The sequence below is a fragment of the Mesitornis unicolor genome, unplaced genomic scaffold (genome assembly GCF_000695765.1).
Source record: "Mesitornis unicolor isolate BGI_N332 unplaced genomic scaffold, ASM69576v1 Scaffold48257, whole genome shotgun sequence".
Classification (NCBI taxonomy): domain Eukaryota; kingdom Metazoa; phylum Chordata; class Aves; order Mesitornithiformes; family Mesitornithidae; genus Mesitornis; species Mesitornis unicolor.
Genome location: NW_010199315.1, coordinates 1 through 15,910, shown reverse-complemented (window position 1 = coordinate 15,910; position 15,910 = coordinate 1). Strand labels below are relative to the sequence as shown.

At 33.9% G+C, this 15,910-nt stretch overlaps 1 protein-coding gene across 1 annotated transcript; it reads right to left on the bottom strand.

The window, feature by feature from the left end:
• Nucleotides 1-1,300: 1,300 nt before the first annotated feature.
• On the bottom strand, nt 1,301-15,278 carry LOC104544517 (probable phospholipid-transporting ATPase IA; the record flags this gene model as incomplete). Its single annotated transcript, XM_010189410.1, has 7 exons — nt 1,301-1,350; nt 4,990-5,062; nt 9,237-9,325; nt 10,927-11,004; nt 12,656-12,783; nt 14,123-14,288; nt 15,167-15,278. Coding segments are annotated over 7 exons (696 nt in total), but the record flags the coding sequence as incomplete, so codon positions are not given.
• Nucleotides 15,279-15,910: the final 632 nt, after the last annotated feature.

The following is a 15,910-nucleotide window of genomic DNA, read 5'->3' as shown; positions in this document are numbered from 1 at the left end:
GCTTCTTTCCTTCAGCCAGTTTGTAGTCCAAATGGAGACAATCCTTCACTGCTACTCCAGGAATGCAGTATGACCTCTCACAACTGTCAAACTAACAACGCACTTTGTGCTACATACTTGCAGAACAGCAAGAAATGCCTACAGAAAAATGAAACCAAGGCATAAATCTGAAAAATTTCAAGTATGCCCTCTACAATATATAAAACCAATATTAACTGTGAGAAGTCAGTAAAAGACACTTAAAATTATAAAAATTACTTTGTTGCATTTTTTTTCACTGTGATGATCTTTCTTTATATTTCAGATTATTATTGCTATTATTATAACTATAGGCAACTATTCTCATTTCACCCAACCTACATATCTTCAGGCTGTCTCTCCAGTATTGCCTTGGATTTGCTTCTTCAGCTAAGCTCAAGGGAAACATAATACGACAGGAAGGAAAATAATGCTCACTTTCCTCAAGCACAATTACAAATAATCATTCTAAAAAAAAAAGAGCTTCCTCTACATACAAATACCTTCCTCATCTTGTGCCAAAGTAAGCAATGGGCCTACACAACTACTTAGAACACAGATGGCATACATGGATACAATTTAAACAGATTCACATAACAAGTGAAACTGCTTCCAGATTTCTTATGAGTACCTTTATAATTCTGACAGCTTTGACAGAAAATTATTTACCAAAAGCAAATTACGTGATAAACTCTGTTTCCAAGAAAAGTAACTGGCCAACGCTCTAGTGATGCTGCTCAGAAAAGGATGGGTTTCAATCTAGAGTACTTAAACAAGTCATAATTATGCATAATTATGCAATTATGCACAAAATTTCATTCTATCAATCAAGGCAAACACAAGTTATGTATATGTATTCACTTACTTGAATCTTCCCCCTCCCACCCTCAAATATAAAATTTTTAATAAATCACATAGTGCCAGGGCTTTCAGAAATACATTTCAAAGTTCAAGTACTTTCCTATACTTTCTTTTCACATAATCTTTTGAAGTTTTGAGATCAAAGGTTTTTTCAATCTTTACGCAAAAGTGGAAGTGAAAAATATTAGCCAAAAAGGAGACAACAGGAAAAAACATATGCCTCTGAAAATGTTTTACAATAAAACCAGAAGTGTCATCTTAATCATGTACACTGCTTTGCCTACAGTATGATCATGTTACAGAGATAAGTCATACAACCTGCGTATTTTGCCTGTACAAATATAAAAAAGCAAACATTTTAATTTACAAGAGAAATTAGTATTTTTACAAAAGGACACTAAATGCACAACACGCTCTTTACCTTGTAAATTCCAGCACATTTAGCAGTTCGTATCTCTCTTCCTGTCCCAACTGAATTAAAAAAAAAAATTAAGAATTAATGCAAAAAACCTCAAGCAAGAACCAAACCCAACTAGCATCTCAATAGATATGTACCATAATGCAGTTAGTCAGAAATTATTTAATACAGCAAGTCTAAAAACCACAAATAACAAAGTTACTCCAATGTACTTACAGATTCTATGATTACTGAGTCAGGTGTCCTTCCAGTGAATACAAAATGAAGATTCCTGGCTGCTCTGACCAATGCGCCTTCATCTGCAATAAGTCAATTAGTTATTCTGCAGATGTACCAGAAAACTTAGTCTACCCCATGATTTAATGGGCACAATGTCCAAACTTTTCTACTTTTAAGTTCTTTTTTCCTTTATAGATTTTTAAGAGTAGATGTGGTGCTGAAAATAACTCTTTGTTTCTCCTGTTAAAATTGATTAAATGAGTTTACAGTTCAGAGAAAATAAGCCCCAAAGCAATACTCCTCTAAGCTCAGTAACAAGAACATCCTCTTCAAAGCACCTAGGCAAGCATCTTCTTCAGCAGGGCACTGGACAAGGTACATTTCTTTTTATGTAAGTTCTATTTTAGAAGAAAAGAGTGGTTAAGTCATTCCTGTAAATAAGAGGTAATTTCAATGCCTACATTTAGGAGACACTTCAAGCAGCAACCCAGTCTCTCGTAGTCACTGGTTCTCTCCAAATGTCTCACCAATGGAATTTGGTCACAGTGCCCAATAAAACATTGCCATGGCCCAGTTAGCTTTATTTATGGCCCTGCCTCTGCCCTTGTTATCCAACTGTTGAAGGACAGAATTTAGAGAGATAGACACCTAGGAGCTGGGACAGACAGGGAACAGGAAAGCTGGAGACTCTAAGCTTTATGCCATTTCTCCCATTGAACATGTTATAAGCAGAGCTGAATATATTTTAACCATTTTGCCTTGCTTCATTGTTTCCTGGATTCAAAAATTGTCTATGAACCACAGTAGGATTGAACCAGACCTTTTGCACTATAATCTTTTATCGCTATCTAGTGGAACTTATCACAACTTTCATCTATTAAAAACATTTCATTTTCATTGTTGATTACAAACAGTATTTGTTCTCAATCAATACCATGGTTATCAACTACAGAATAGGTCCACAAGCAAGAACATCTATTTGTTTCCTGGATTTATTTCTGTTTGAGTTTGAGCAGTTCCTTCACACTTCCACAGCAATCTGACAACACCTTAGGAAAGCTGTATGGTTAACCACCCTTTGCCCTTATGTAATCCACAGGATATCCATATGTATTTTCTAAAGCAAATTAGAAAAGTCTAAAACCCTTTTTGACAAACCTGATTTTAACTGACACCAATTATTTTTGTGAGGGATATATTTACTCTTAATTTTGAAAGATACTTCAGAAACAACAAATTTGGAATAAAATTTGGTTGTTGAGTTGATACAATACTTTACTATAAGTTCACTCAATGACTTGAGTCTCACCTGGAGATGCTGCTTGATATATAATTTTATCACCTTCTCTTTCTGGAACTGCTGTATGACACACTGCCATCATTGTCAAAAACTCCCATATTATAGGTGCAGTTGGCTAAAAAAAAATAGTGTCAGTATGTGATTAATAACTTAACCAACTAACTGAAATGTAGTAATAGATATGGACAAATATTAGTGAAGAAAAATTTAGCGAAATATTTCTCCTTTCTTCAAAAACTATCACCAACTGAACAAAACACACATTATCTGTTTTATCTGTACACTAATTTCAGCATGCAGAATAACTTCTTGCTGCTGTACTTCACTAAAGGCTATATAATTTAGTGGCATTTACTGTCATAACAAATAATAAATAGATAATCAGAAACAATATAATTCAAATGAGTATTTCATAGGGAAGGTAAGTCTGCTCGATTGAAAAAAACTTACTTTACTCACTGAAGTCTCTTTGGATATTCTTTTTTTAGTAAAAATGTTCCCTTTTACATTACTTCTAATACTGTATTTGACAACACTTTTAAAAAACCTTTAGAAAGATGTAGTAACCAAAAGTGAAAATCATGTGGAATATGCTGCAAGGTCAGGCAGACAGCTTTTGAAGAAAGACATTTAGATTAATGTCTCGGGCACTTTAGTCACTACAAAGCTGAAACAATTTTAAATGACTTAGCCAAAAGAGGGGAGAAGAGTGTATATAAGCAACAAAGACAATTGTTTTTGATAAATACAGCTAAAAACCTTAACAGTACAGTGGAAGCATGCAAACTGAAATAACTGGCTCTGAAATGGCTGTCCAAAAGAAACCACAGCATTTCCCCTAAATAAGCTCAAAGCAGCTTCCACCTCAACTGAGTCTTTTACTACTATTTATAGTATTTCAGATTAGTGCCAGACTAAGAGTGTCAACAATGAAGATAACACTATAATTACTCTATAAAATACAGTAATATCTGGAAACCTAACTTAAAACTAACTTTCCACAGTGCAGAAACACTAATGGGAGCAGGTTGCTGTCCTCTTCCCCTAAGGGCCCCCAGATCCTCTAAGATGGATTCAGAAGGCTGAATTATTTTCCAAAGCCCTTCAGAACACATTTAACATACATTGGTGAAACCCCTCTTCGAACGTGCCTGAATTTTTAATTTTAAGATGCATATAAATGCATTTTTATAGCTGGTATGCTCATACTATGTATACTTAATACTACATATCTACCAGAAATCTCTCAAGATCTCACTACCTGCACACCAAGTATTCTCTGGACTACAGCAGTAACAGGATGATGCCTCTTGCAAGCAGTCTATGTTACCAGCACTGAAAATGGCCTGTGCAGGTAAATGTAAGAGCTCTCTCTGCTTTACATATACTTGAGAGTTGCACTTAGGTGTCCAGCACTTAAGACTGTCCCATTTGTAGGAACAAAACACACCACCATCTGCCAGGTACTCTGAAGTTATCCTCCCAGGAAGAAAAAATTTAAGGAAGGAGTAACTTATTTACACTCTTCAAAAAGAGAACAAATGCTTACACTATTTAAGATAGGTGTTCTTGGTTAGGACTAGGCAAAAACGTCTAGTACAAGTGCAAACAGAAAGGTAATGATGGTACTGTTTCTCAGCTAATTCACAAACTAAGCAATTAACTTTCTGTGAAATCTGTCTCTCTGGGGCAAACACCAGCCTCCAGAATGCTTGTTTCATTTCATCATCTGAACTGATCATCTAAGCTCGTGGAAGCATGTACACAAAAACAGTGCTTAATTCCTGACTCTCATCTAAGCCTGGGCACAGAAATACCGAGTCATATTAGGATAGTAAGTTAACCTGACTGATCTTGAAAGCTTTAATGGATGTCATGACATCAAATGATCAGCATGACTAACTTTAAAACACCTATACAATGAAGAATGTAAGAACTGTATTTCAGACTCACAACAACTGAATCATACAATTAAAAAAAAAGGAAAACCAAAGGGCTGGATCTAATTAACACATTACCAGCAACAAACAATTATAAAACTATGCCTGAGGGGATGCTGGTTTTGTGAAAATACATAATTTATTTATTTTCCTTCAAAAGACATCATCTTTTGACTTACTGCAAGGATGGTTTGATTTCATAAAACACTGATAATTATTTCTATATAACTTACATGACTGCTTTGAAGATTTTCTAGTAATGACAAGTCACTAAATGTTTTTTCTTCTGCATTTTGTGAGCCCTGCCTAGAAATAATTAGCAGAAAAGAGACTGTCATTAGCATATTCTTAAAAAGCAATATGAAATCATAGAAATCATCAACACTACTATGCTATGGTCAAACACAAGTTTTGGTTTTAGCTGTTACAATAAAGGCTGCATGCATACATACTGTGAGAAAAAAGTGAAAAGGTACTTGTTTCACATGTTCAAAGTTTCTCTAATTCTAAGAAACCTTGATTTATATAAACACACTCAAATCCAGGGAAGTTGCTCTGCTGACTTCAGTTAATGCAAGATGAAGTAAATACAAATCTACAATGTAAGACTATGGCTTCTTGTCTTTCGAACGCTTTAATGAGATTATTGAAGGGACTCAGAACAAGATATGCCTGAAAAGGTTACATTTCTTTGAAAAATTAGCAGTTTTGGAAAGGTTTACAAATGTTTGTGGAAAAGAAAGTCTGGTATCTGAAAGGGGTAAGCAAACTGAGTTAAGACACCAGTTCAGAAGTCATATGGAGAGGATTTGTTTTCTATTTCTCACAACCGGAAAGGAACCTAGTAAACCAATGGATAAAGAAGATGAAACAACGGTGAAGTAGGAAGGGAATGGAGAGATGCGAGGTGGAGATGGTTCTGGCAAGATAAAGTCATACACTAATATATGTCAAATTGCACAAATCTTCTGGCTGAAGCTCAGAGCTCAAAAATGTAGATACTTTTAGGAAGACTTGTTACTGCAGCTGAGTATTAAGACAATCTAGTTGAGTTTTAATGTCAGTGAAACAAAAGAGTGCTGAAACGTGAACACAGTTTGAGGATTCTTTTTCCATTTATTTGGATCTTGCCTTGGCTCACATAATCATGGAAGAGAGCGAACACATTCAGTGATTTAAGTTGAAGGATAAGCCATATACATCAAAGGCAGTCTAAAGATTCTCTATTAAAAAAGAAAAGCAAGCTGTTTTAGTCCTGCACCACCATGAGGGAATATAAAATTGCAGTACCTTCCCTCCATAACCATTCAAGGACTATTTTTTCTAAAAACCCAGTATTAGAGAGAAATTCAAAGCATCCTCATTCATTAAGTTTTTTTTTACAAGTCAAGCTAATAAATCTTGAAGTGCCAAATGTTAACTTCAGACCCACTAAATTTGTTTAGAGTCTAATGTTTAAGCTTTGTTTGCTTAAGGCTTTCTGACAGAAAGACTTATATTTTCCAGATTCTCAGTGGTAATAAAGGAAAAACATGTGCAAGTATATATTGTGTCAAACTGCTGTGTCACTCTTTTATATGTATGTGGGGCAGATTTTTCAGTTGTGGGGTTTTTTCTATTCTAAAGAAATAATTATTGATTTTAATCTAGCAAAAAAAGTTTTTTCCTTCAAACTTTTTAAAGATGACAACACATTACTGTTTTGTGTGACTTACCTTACTGTGACTTTCGACAAATGCAGTAACGATAATTTAAAGAATGTAAATGAATCCCTGATCTGAGATTATTTTGAACAGTATTGCAAATATTTTGTTTAAGAAAGTACAAAGAAGAAGAAGAAAAAGGTGGCATCATGCAGACAGCAGAACAGAAGCCAGCCTCTTCCCTGAGGTACCTGCTGAGACATTTATGTTGGCCCTAAGCGTATTTGGGTGATTTAATCTCAGTTTCAGTGAAGAACTAGGTAGTGCTAATAACCTAAATCTATCTGTAGCAAGTAAAATATTACAATAACTTATTACATATTTTTCCCTCTCAAGTACAAACTTTTCTTCCAAACATGTTAGAGATTATTACTGACCTACTATTAAGTAAGAGTAGAAAAGTGTGATCAAAGTTACAATAATACCAACTACCTTAACAAATGATGAAACTTTCTCTCCAATAAGCAATTCTGAATTGTACAGGATTGTCAGTAGAATAACATTACTATACCTCAGTGACCCTATTAGCAATTCTATTTCTGAGTACACAACCTAATGCTGTAGAATTCTGATGGCATAAATTTGTGTAAGACTGTCGGTCTGCATCAGTTTGAAGATAAAATAATTTTTTAGTAAAATATCTCACATTTAGCTCTGTTTCTAAAGACCTCGCTCACTGGTTTTAAACTTGAATCTTCAACAAACACCACATACTAAATGATTTTTAGAGCTTACCAATCATCTGAAGGAAAACTATAATCCTCAGGCTCAGGGCAATGGCTGCACAAGAAGTAAGGGAAGAACAGAAACAGGGAGAAGAAAAAGAATCACAAAGGCTAAAACACTGGACCATGTATAAAAAAAGTTAGTTAATGAAATTACTACAAATTTTTAAAGGTATTTCAACAAAGTATTTTGCTAGTGCCTAGATAACAATAAAATATTGCAAAAACATGTTTCTCTTGAGGCCTCAAACTAGAAATGACCTTTTTATTTTTAAATTGAAAGCTTGTCTATTTACTAACTTACACCAGCAGATACAAAGGCATTTGCCCTCTACAAATATTGCTTTCTATTTCAGTACATATACATTGTTACAGTTTCTCATTAAACAAAAGGTGGTTTTTTAATTATCTGAAGTCATGTCAATGCAGCTTGTCACAAAATGCAGATGAACAGATGAACAGAGCTAGCCATAGCACACAAAGGACTCTGCCCTGTGATAACACAAGTTTGAATATATCACAGTTTATGACACTATTAGAAAGAAGAGGCATGGGAGACGGAATGGTCACTTTTACCCTTTTCTGCGTTCCCAACTTCTTATTTGCATCAATAGAAAAAGACTGAGTGACTGTTCTCCAAGTAGCTATGAGAGATGCTGTGATAGCTATTCACTGTAAAGAGAAACTTTGCTTTCTAAACAGTGATGCTAATCATAAAACTGACTTACGTCTTCTCAAAATGGGGTGAATGGGAGCTTGGAAAGTATAGCAAGAAAAAAAATCAAGGAGTTTTTTCTAAATAAACATTTACACCTAGGTTTCAGACAGGAGAAGTTTTAGAATTTGTGCTAAACCAATTTCAGATGAAGATCTATAACAAACTGAGTAACAAATACTGACTTTAAGTGCCATTAAGTTAATGTATTTTTTTATCTTAAAAAACTGGTACATAAAGAATTTGAAAATAGTTAGCTCAGAGCAGTTTCTCTGAAGTAATAAAATTAGCTTAAATGGTTGAAACTGAGCTCTATATATACAAACACACACATTTATATACATATATGAAATATCAGGGTTAGAACTGTATTTTATTACGACTGTTGACTGTAAATACCATCAGTGTGGTTAATGCGTTAAGGATTTCAGTTTTTTTAAAAAACAAAGCCTAGATTAGACTCCTGAAAATTAGAATTTTCAAAGGGATCCAAATGATAAAGCCACAAAAGCCAAATCATCTTTAGCATATGCACAACACTTAATTTCATAACCTCTGCCTGATCTATGCCCAGTTTTAGATGCATCTAGATTATCTGTTACTGAATGGTCCAGCATCTCACATACTGGTAAGCGACATGGGCATTTACAGTGTAGATGCTTCTGCTCTATTTATTCCTCTAACGATTTTTTTTCCAAGTAAACAGCCTCAGAAGTTTGAGGCTTTTTGCAAACTCTGTGGAAGAAGTTGGCTGCAACTACTGACAAAGTAATACAAAAATGCTTTGTTTGCATTTATTTGGAGACATTTCTTAATAGCAACATAGATACCTGGAGTTATGCCACTGTAACAGTATTCTTAAAAGCCACTTGAATGATGCCTACAGTACTGCAGATCATGCTACAGCATTGAAATTCAAATTCCTGTTAATCCTGCATATTGCTTTGTACAAGACTATGTGCCTACTTAAAATATGAAGCATGGACAATGATACAAGTTTTTGCAAGTATGAGGGAAGAATATTTTTAGTAATAACATTAAACAGACCGAGTGATAAAAAAAAAATATGCATACTGAAGTTGTGTTGCAGCCGTAAGCCTTTAGTATCTAAACTTTATTCTTGTTCCTCCTTGCAAAATGACTGAAGTGATGATATCTCATCACTTGAGTCATGTTTGTATGAAACAAGTCATGTTTCATACTCACAAAAAAACTGACTCCTAGTTGTATATATTGCCAGGTGTAAGTTTATTTTAACTATACAATTAATGCACGAGAACATACGCACAGGCAGAGGAAAAGAAAGGCACACAGATAAAGTATATAAAAATACCTACCCATAAGTAACTCCGGCTACAGTACACTTCTTAAACTGCATGATATTGCATGTCAGGGTACCCGTTTTGTCAGAAAATATGTATTTGACCTAAATGAACAGTAACATTCATTATACATTAACATTCAGCAGTTGTTTACATATCTAGTACAATTCCTGACTATCAATACACTAAATATTTTTGCTAGTTCTGCAACCTTTATAGTTTATAGAAAAAAATACAGTACATAATATTACATTTCTGACCTAAAGCAATATGGTAAAAGAAAAGTATCTATATGCATTTATAAACTCCTCTTTATAATGTACAAATATCTTCTAAAAGTCAAAACATCAGTAAAAAAAAACCCAGCAGTTCAGAAATGCTAAATTGCAGGAATGGAAGAAGCACATTCCTGTCTACCTACTCCAGGAGTCCTATATTTCCCTAACACCACAAACCCTTCCTCTCCAGAAACTACAAGTTACAATACTTTAAAAACTGAAGTTGAAATACATGCATCAGTGATATATATTGAAATTTAGTTCAAACCTAATATTAAGAAAAAAGGTAATATATGAAGAAATGAAATGGTCTGTGATGAAACAAAGGCTCTATTAGTCAAAGGTAAATTTTAATTTTAATTCATTAAAATCTATTTCTCATTGAAAAACCCCACCATGTTAGGAATTAACTGCATATACATGGAGCCAATAAGGCTATGTATTAGTAAAATTTAGTCAGCATCTCCTATTTTCTGTTTCTGAGGGATTATGACTTAGACAAACAGTTAGAAGAAATCTTCCATGCCAGGTTTATGCCTCAGACTGTATTATTTTTTGTGTGTGTGGATAGAATGGGAAAGCAGGAATTGCAGCTAAGAAAACTCCACCTTTTCTTTCCAACATCAAAGTTCTGCCTTTCTTATAAACCTGATGATCGCCTGGGGAAAATCTTCTCTTCATTTTTGCCCCCACGTACTTCAGAGAAGAGACTTGCTCTTTCTTCTCCTTTGGTCTCCCTACAAAAATCTGCTCAAATTACAAATCTGACAAAATGTGAAAGTGGAGATCCCAAGAAATCTGACTAGATCTTGGTGGTGAAGGAGACTTTGATGAGAAGCTTACAAAAATGAAGAGAAGAACTATCAAACTCAAAAAAAGGGAACGCGTCTGGGAATGCAAGTAACTAACTGCAGAGAAACAAAGAGGTAAAATTGTGTAAAGTGAGACAGAAGGAAAGCCAAGATTCAAATTCTCCTCACTAGAGGAGACTGTACTCCCCATTAAGGCCAGGAAAAGAACCAAAAACTCTGCTGTGTGTACATACTTATTAAACCCAGTACACAAAGGACCTGTCCTCCACTATGTAGACCAATATTAGAACATGTTAACCTGCAACTACCTTCATGCTCAGAATTCCTCTGAGTTTGTAACTTTAATGATACACTTCAACATTCTGTGATTACCACGTGCACACTGATAAATAAAACAGTTTGCTCATTTAATACTGGTTTTGAAAATTTAACTCCCACATAATGTGAAGTGTTTTCAAAAATATCTGACAAAATGAAGACAATAGAAATAAGTAAAGACTAAGGCAAGAATGTAAGTTTTTTGAAATACATCTTCACATTATTTTAATAATTTAGATTGTAAAACCACATGAATAATTTCAATACACAGAGTTAGAACCAGTGATTTTTTCCTACCTGCCCAAGTTCTTCATTCAGATTGGAAGTACGAGCCATCGCAGCAGTTTCTGTAGGTTCATAGTGCATGTCTATGTCCTACAGATTTTTAAAAAAGTATATATATCTAAAAATTAGTCTTCGGTAACTTATTACAAAAAATCTAGTGCACAAATAGAAAAGGTAAGTGTAGAAGAGCAGACCGAACATGAATGCAAGTTATCTATTTATGATTATTTCAACATGGGAAGCCACACACACAATTGGATCATTTCCAAAAGTCTCCAGAATAAATTAATTTCCTCTTTAAATCAAAAATCTAAATTACTCTTTTGAGATTTTACTCCAATTATTTCCAGTAATCTGTATTACTGAAAAACTGTACCCATGCATTTAAAACAGATTTAGCAACAAGCAGAAATACTACATTGTAACAGTTAGAGAAGTCAGTCTTATCTATTTATATTGTATGCACAGTCAGTCATTTCTACATAGCAAGATGAATATACCTTGAGATAAAACCATGAAGATAAATTTAAGAGTACACAATAAATGTAAGGTACATGATAAGTAGTGCTTTGTTTTGTTTATCAAATTCAGAGTTCATTTTTAAATACATTAAAAGATTAAAACACTGTGAAGTATGGCAACATAGTGCAACAGATTGCAGATGCCAACTTCTCTATACCAATATGACATGCACACGCAAAGATAATGTTTAAGATACTAAATACCCAAAGTCTCAGATTAAGATAAATTAAAGACAGCTAATCCCTCATGATGTGAAATCAGGGCAGGAACGGAAGTTAAAGCCATCTTTTGGATTTGTTGTATAAACAGTTTCCAACTACACATTCAAAATGGGTGAGCCTTTGCTGAATATTTATTTTTGAATACAGAACATAAAGGAAGAATTTAATTGCATTCTCCTATTTGTCAAGAATTTGCTCTATTGCACAAAATAAATTTAAACCAGCTGACTGCTCACAAAAAGATTTAAAATAAAGCATCCAATTCACCTGCTACTCCACATACACTTTTATCTACATCTGCATGACGTCTAATCTCACACGCAGAAATCTATTTCACACATTCAATCAAGGAATCAGGTTTAAGAGTTCAGAATGGTATGATTAATTTACATTTGGAAAAAATAGAAAAACTGAAGGCAAGCTATTAAAAGTACATACAAGGCTTTAAAGGAGAATACCTGATCCACCCCCCAGACAGAGTGAACTCTCCTTTTCCCCCATTAATTCATTAAGAAAAAAATTAAAGGACATCAAAGTGATCTTTATATATATTGTAAGAGATAATATCAACAGATACTGTCTTTGTAAAAACTGTCCCCCCTTAAACTATGGTGGTGGTGGGAAAAATCTGCAAAATACTAAAAAAACAAGGGCTACACTTAGAAAGAAAAAATTAAACTGGACAAAACTCCACTGGACTGCAAAACACTTTCTTCTGCTCATTCTGGATGAAACTGATACCTGAATATCAATAATGAGAAAGTACAAAGCACATAAAAACATATATCTGAATCAAAATATTTTTTGGGAACAAAAGCACTAATTAAAATAATTTATTATTACCTTCTCAGATTCCAGTAATAAGAAATAAAATGCATACTTAACTATTTACATTAAGAAAAATTCTGAAAAAAAGTGTATACATAAACAAGCAATCATTTCACTTACTTGTAAACCACTTGATTTTAGAAGTCAATTATTATAAAAAGAATACTTACCCAATTTATGAAATATGCCTGGATAAATTTAACAACTTCAAGTGTAACCAACAAACTGATTGGAATAAGATTATTGAAGAGAATTATAAAAGTCAAGAAATTCAATCCAAAGTTGCTTGCTCCACCATCTGCCAAAAAAAAAAAAGGCAAATAAAAACCCCCACATTTAAGACCATATTTAAAAGTACATAATTACACTGTTTTCAAAGTATTGCATCAAATGCTGACTTTTAAAATGTTCTGTGTTTAAGAATAAACTTGAGAATTAATTATAAGATGCATTTCCTATAAATATGAACTTCATAAGAGCTAAGAATCTCTGTTACAATGTGCAGTTCACATTTAGAGACCTTCTCCAATTTCTCAAAAGCAAACTTACCAGCCATTCTCTATTTTACTACATTTTAAGATCATAATCTGGAAATATCTGTATATAGGAACTAAATGATAAACTCTTTATTTCTGAGTTTTGTATTTTTAAAGGGAGAAATGGGAAAGTTAAGTTTCTTTTTTTTTTTTTTAAGAAAACGTTTCTTCCTCAGCATCAGAAAGAAAAGAAGCAACGTTCTCAAACAACGACATCATAAATGCAGGCAACTGTTTCGTTCAACAAAGACTTTAGGAGAGTGCCTTCAAATCTGAATTCTAAGATTTTTCTTTTAAAACTGACCAAACCACCCCCCATAATCCCTGCTTTGATGACTACATTCAGCAGCTTTGTACTCAAGACACTGTTCCAGGAGCAGAAAGCCTATTTCTGGTTCCACTGTCTACGTAAAAAGGGCTCTAGGGCCACCCATAAGAAATTCTGAAAAAACGAATAATTGACCACAAAGTATATTTATGAAAACTTCATTTAAATCTACTTCCATCACTGAAGGTCAAATTATGCCAGCATGCTGCATGCTGCTGTGAAGGCCCACATAACACCACGTTGCCTTGCATCCACCGTGACTACAGCTGCCAAGTTAAACATATTAGAGGAGATCTTTTGTACCCGTTTTATCTTCTTTAGGAGCACTTTGCTAAGATCTGATGTTGGCAGCCTATAATTACTTAGATCCCTGTACGGTAAAAATTATAAAGTCACAGCATAATTTCCTGGGATGAGAGAGTTTAAAAATTCAGAAAAGTCAATGCAGCTTAAAATGTAATCTATCAGTAATAGCTGAAAATGGCTTTAGTCTGAAGTCCAGGAAGCTGTTTATGCCAGTGGAATGCTGATACAGCCCTTGCTAGGCTGCCAAGATGCAGAAGCACACAACAAAGCTCCCCTTCCTGAAATTAGCAAGAGCTCAAATGGCACCGTAAGGTAAATTTTATACTTGCTGTGATATACCTAACCTAATGACTGTAGTCAACAACCAATAAAGACAGACTGATAAAAACCATGCTCTGTAAAGGTAATCCCCCTCTTTTTCAAATATGAAAGACAAACGAACACTAAAATATTATTTTACATCTTACAATTTAGATCAAGATACCAGTCTCTTCCAGTATGCCTTCGATTCCATATAGCTGAACCAATGGAGCAGATCAAAGACATGGCAATAAGGATGCAGAACAGAATCAAAATCTGAATATTTGTAATTCGTTCCACATTAGACATTTTAAGAGGTGGACTTGTTGAATTCTGCAAAAGACAAAAAACAACAGTGGCTATTAAATATTAGAAGTACATACAGTTTTCACTTTTCAAATTCCATGTTACTACATCCTTTTCCAAATATTATCCCAAATACATCATCCTCATAAATGACATAACAGTTTCACTCAGAAGAAAAAAAAAGAGGCAGGAGCTTGTAAATCCATGAATTAGAGCTACAGAGTTTCATCACGAGCAATTTAATCACACGGAACACTCATAACAGCAACAGCTAACAGTGAACACTAAAAATGAATGTCCATACATCTTAACAGTGCTACAGAAGACAATTGCTAACACAAATAAACTTTTTTCAAATAACTGTTTCACAAATCAGAAAAGCAATAAGACATGCATAACCAATCTGAAAACATTCTTTTTCTCAACAAATGCATCCCAATTTTGCTAATTCAAACAGCACTAGGGAAAGTAATTTAATCGTCTGAGAATGGTTCTCTTCCCTCCTCATTTTGCAAATGAAGTTTCAATTTGTTTTCTGACAAGAATGCTTACCTTGTACTTGAAAGAAAGCTCCATGAGGGCAGTTTTAGGAGCAGTCAAAAATAAAAAAGATGAACAGGCAAACTATAATGATCCAACTTGCTAATAAAATAGTTCTCAAAACACAAGTTACAAAATAGATCAACAAATATGCTTTCTAGTGGAAAAACTACTTTGTGGTTAAATGACTAATAGCAAAAAACAGCTTTATTTTTATTGGTTTTACTTTGTAAGAAATATGCTCTATTACTGACATTTTAACTACTTTTGAATCTAGCCATGTTTACTGAAAGGATTTTCTGTGCTGTGTAATGGCAATGTAAGGTAACAAACCAGATAATTTAGAGAAAATCCAAGTGACAAACCTGCATAAGTTTTGTGTCATGTCCCGTGTAGACAACTATTCCATGAACCCACTGAGTATTTCTCAACTGAGCTCCTCGTAGAAGAATCTGATCAGATCCCAATGGGACGGTACTAGAAGGAAGGAGTTTTATATTTTAGCACTAAAACAATCAATGTCAATTAAAAAATGTAACCAGCAGTAATTAAAACTAATTTCTCAAAAATTTGATTATTACTGAAAATATGCTGAAAAAACGCCCTTTGAGAGCGTTGACAGAGAGAAAACTTCACAGTTAAAAACCAGTCCAAAAATTTAAGTTTGCAAATATATCACTTACCATTTAATTTTGACTATGGACTACTAATTTTGATATGGTATGAGTAAGCAAGCATACTGAAACTAACAAAGGCTAATTTTCCTGTTTTTTTCTGATTACGAAACACATGTTTCTGTATGTGGAAACACAACTACTCTTAAAAAATTTATTTTCCAAAGCAATTTTCAAATGAAATAACTTTCTAAACTCCCAGCTTAGTCTACTCTTCCAGTGAAATATTAGTTTTTATGAACATGATTAACCATTTAAAATGCACAACAGTATTTCTTGGGCTGCCTTTAAATTTTAAAGCAAAGTAACTTTATTTGTGGTGTTCTTCTAGAACTGCACTGAGTCAAAGAGCTACAGAACCTCAAAAGATGTTGGAAACATTTAACTGTCTTAAATTGAGAGAGCTGACATTATACCTAAGTTTTTGCTTAAAAT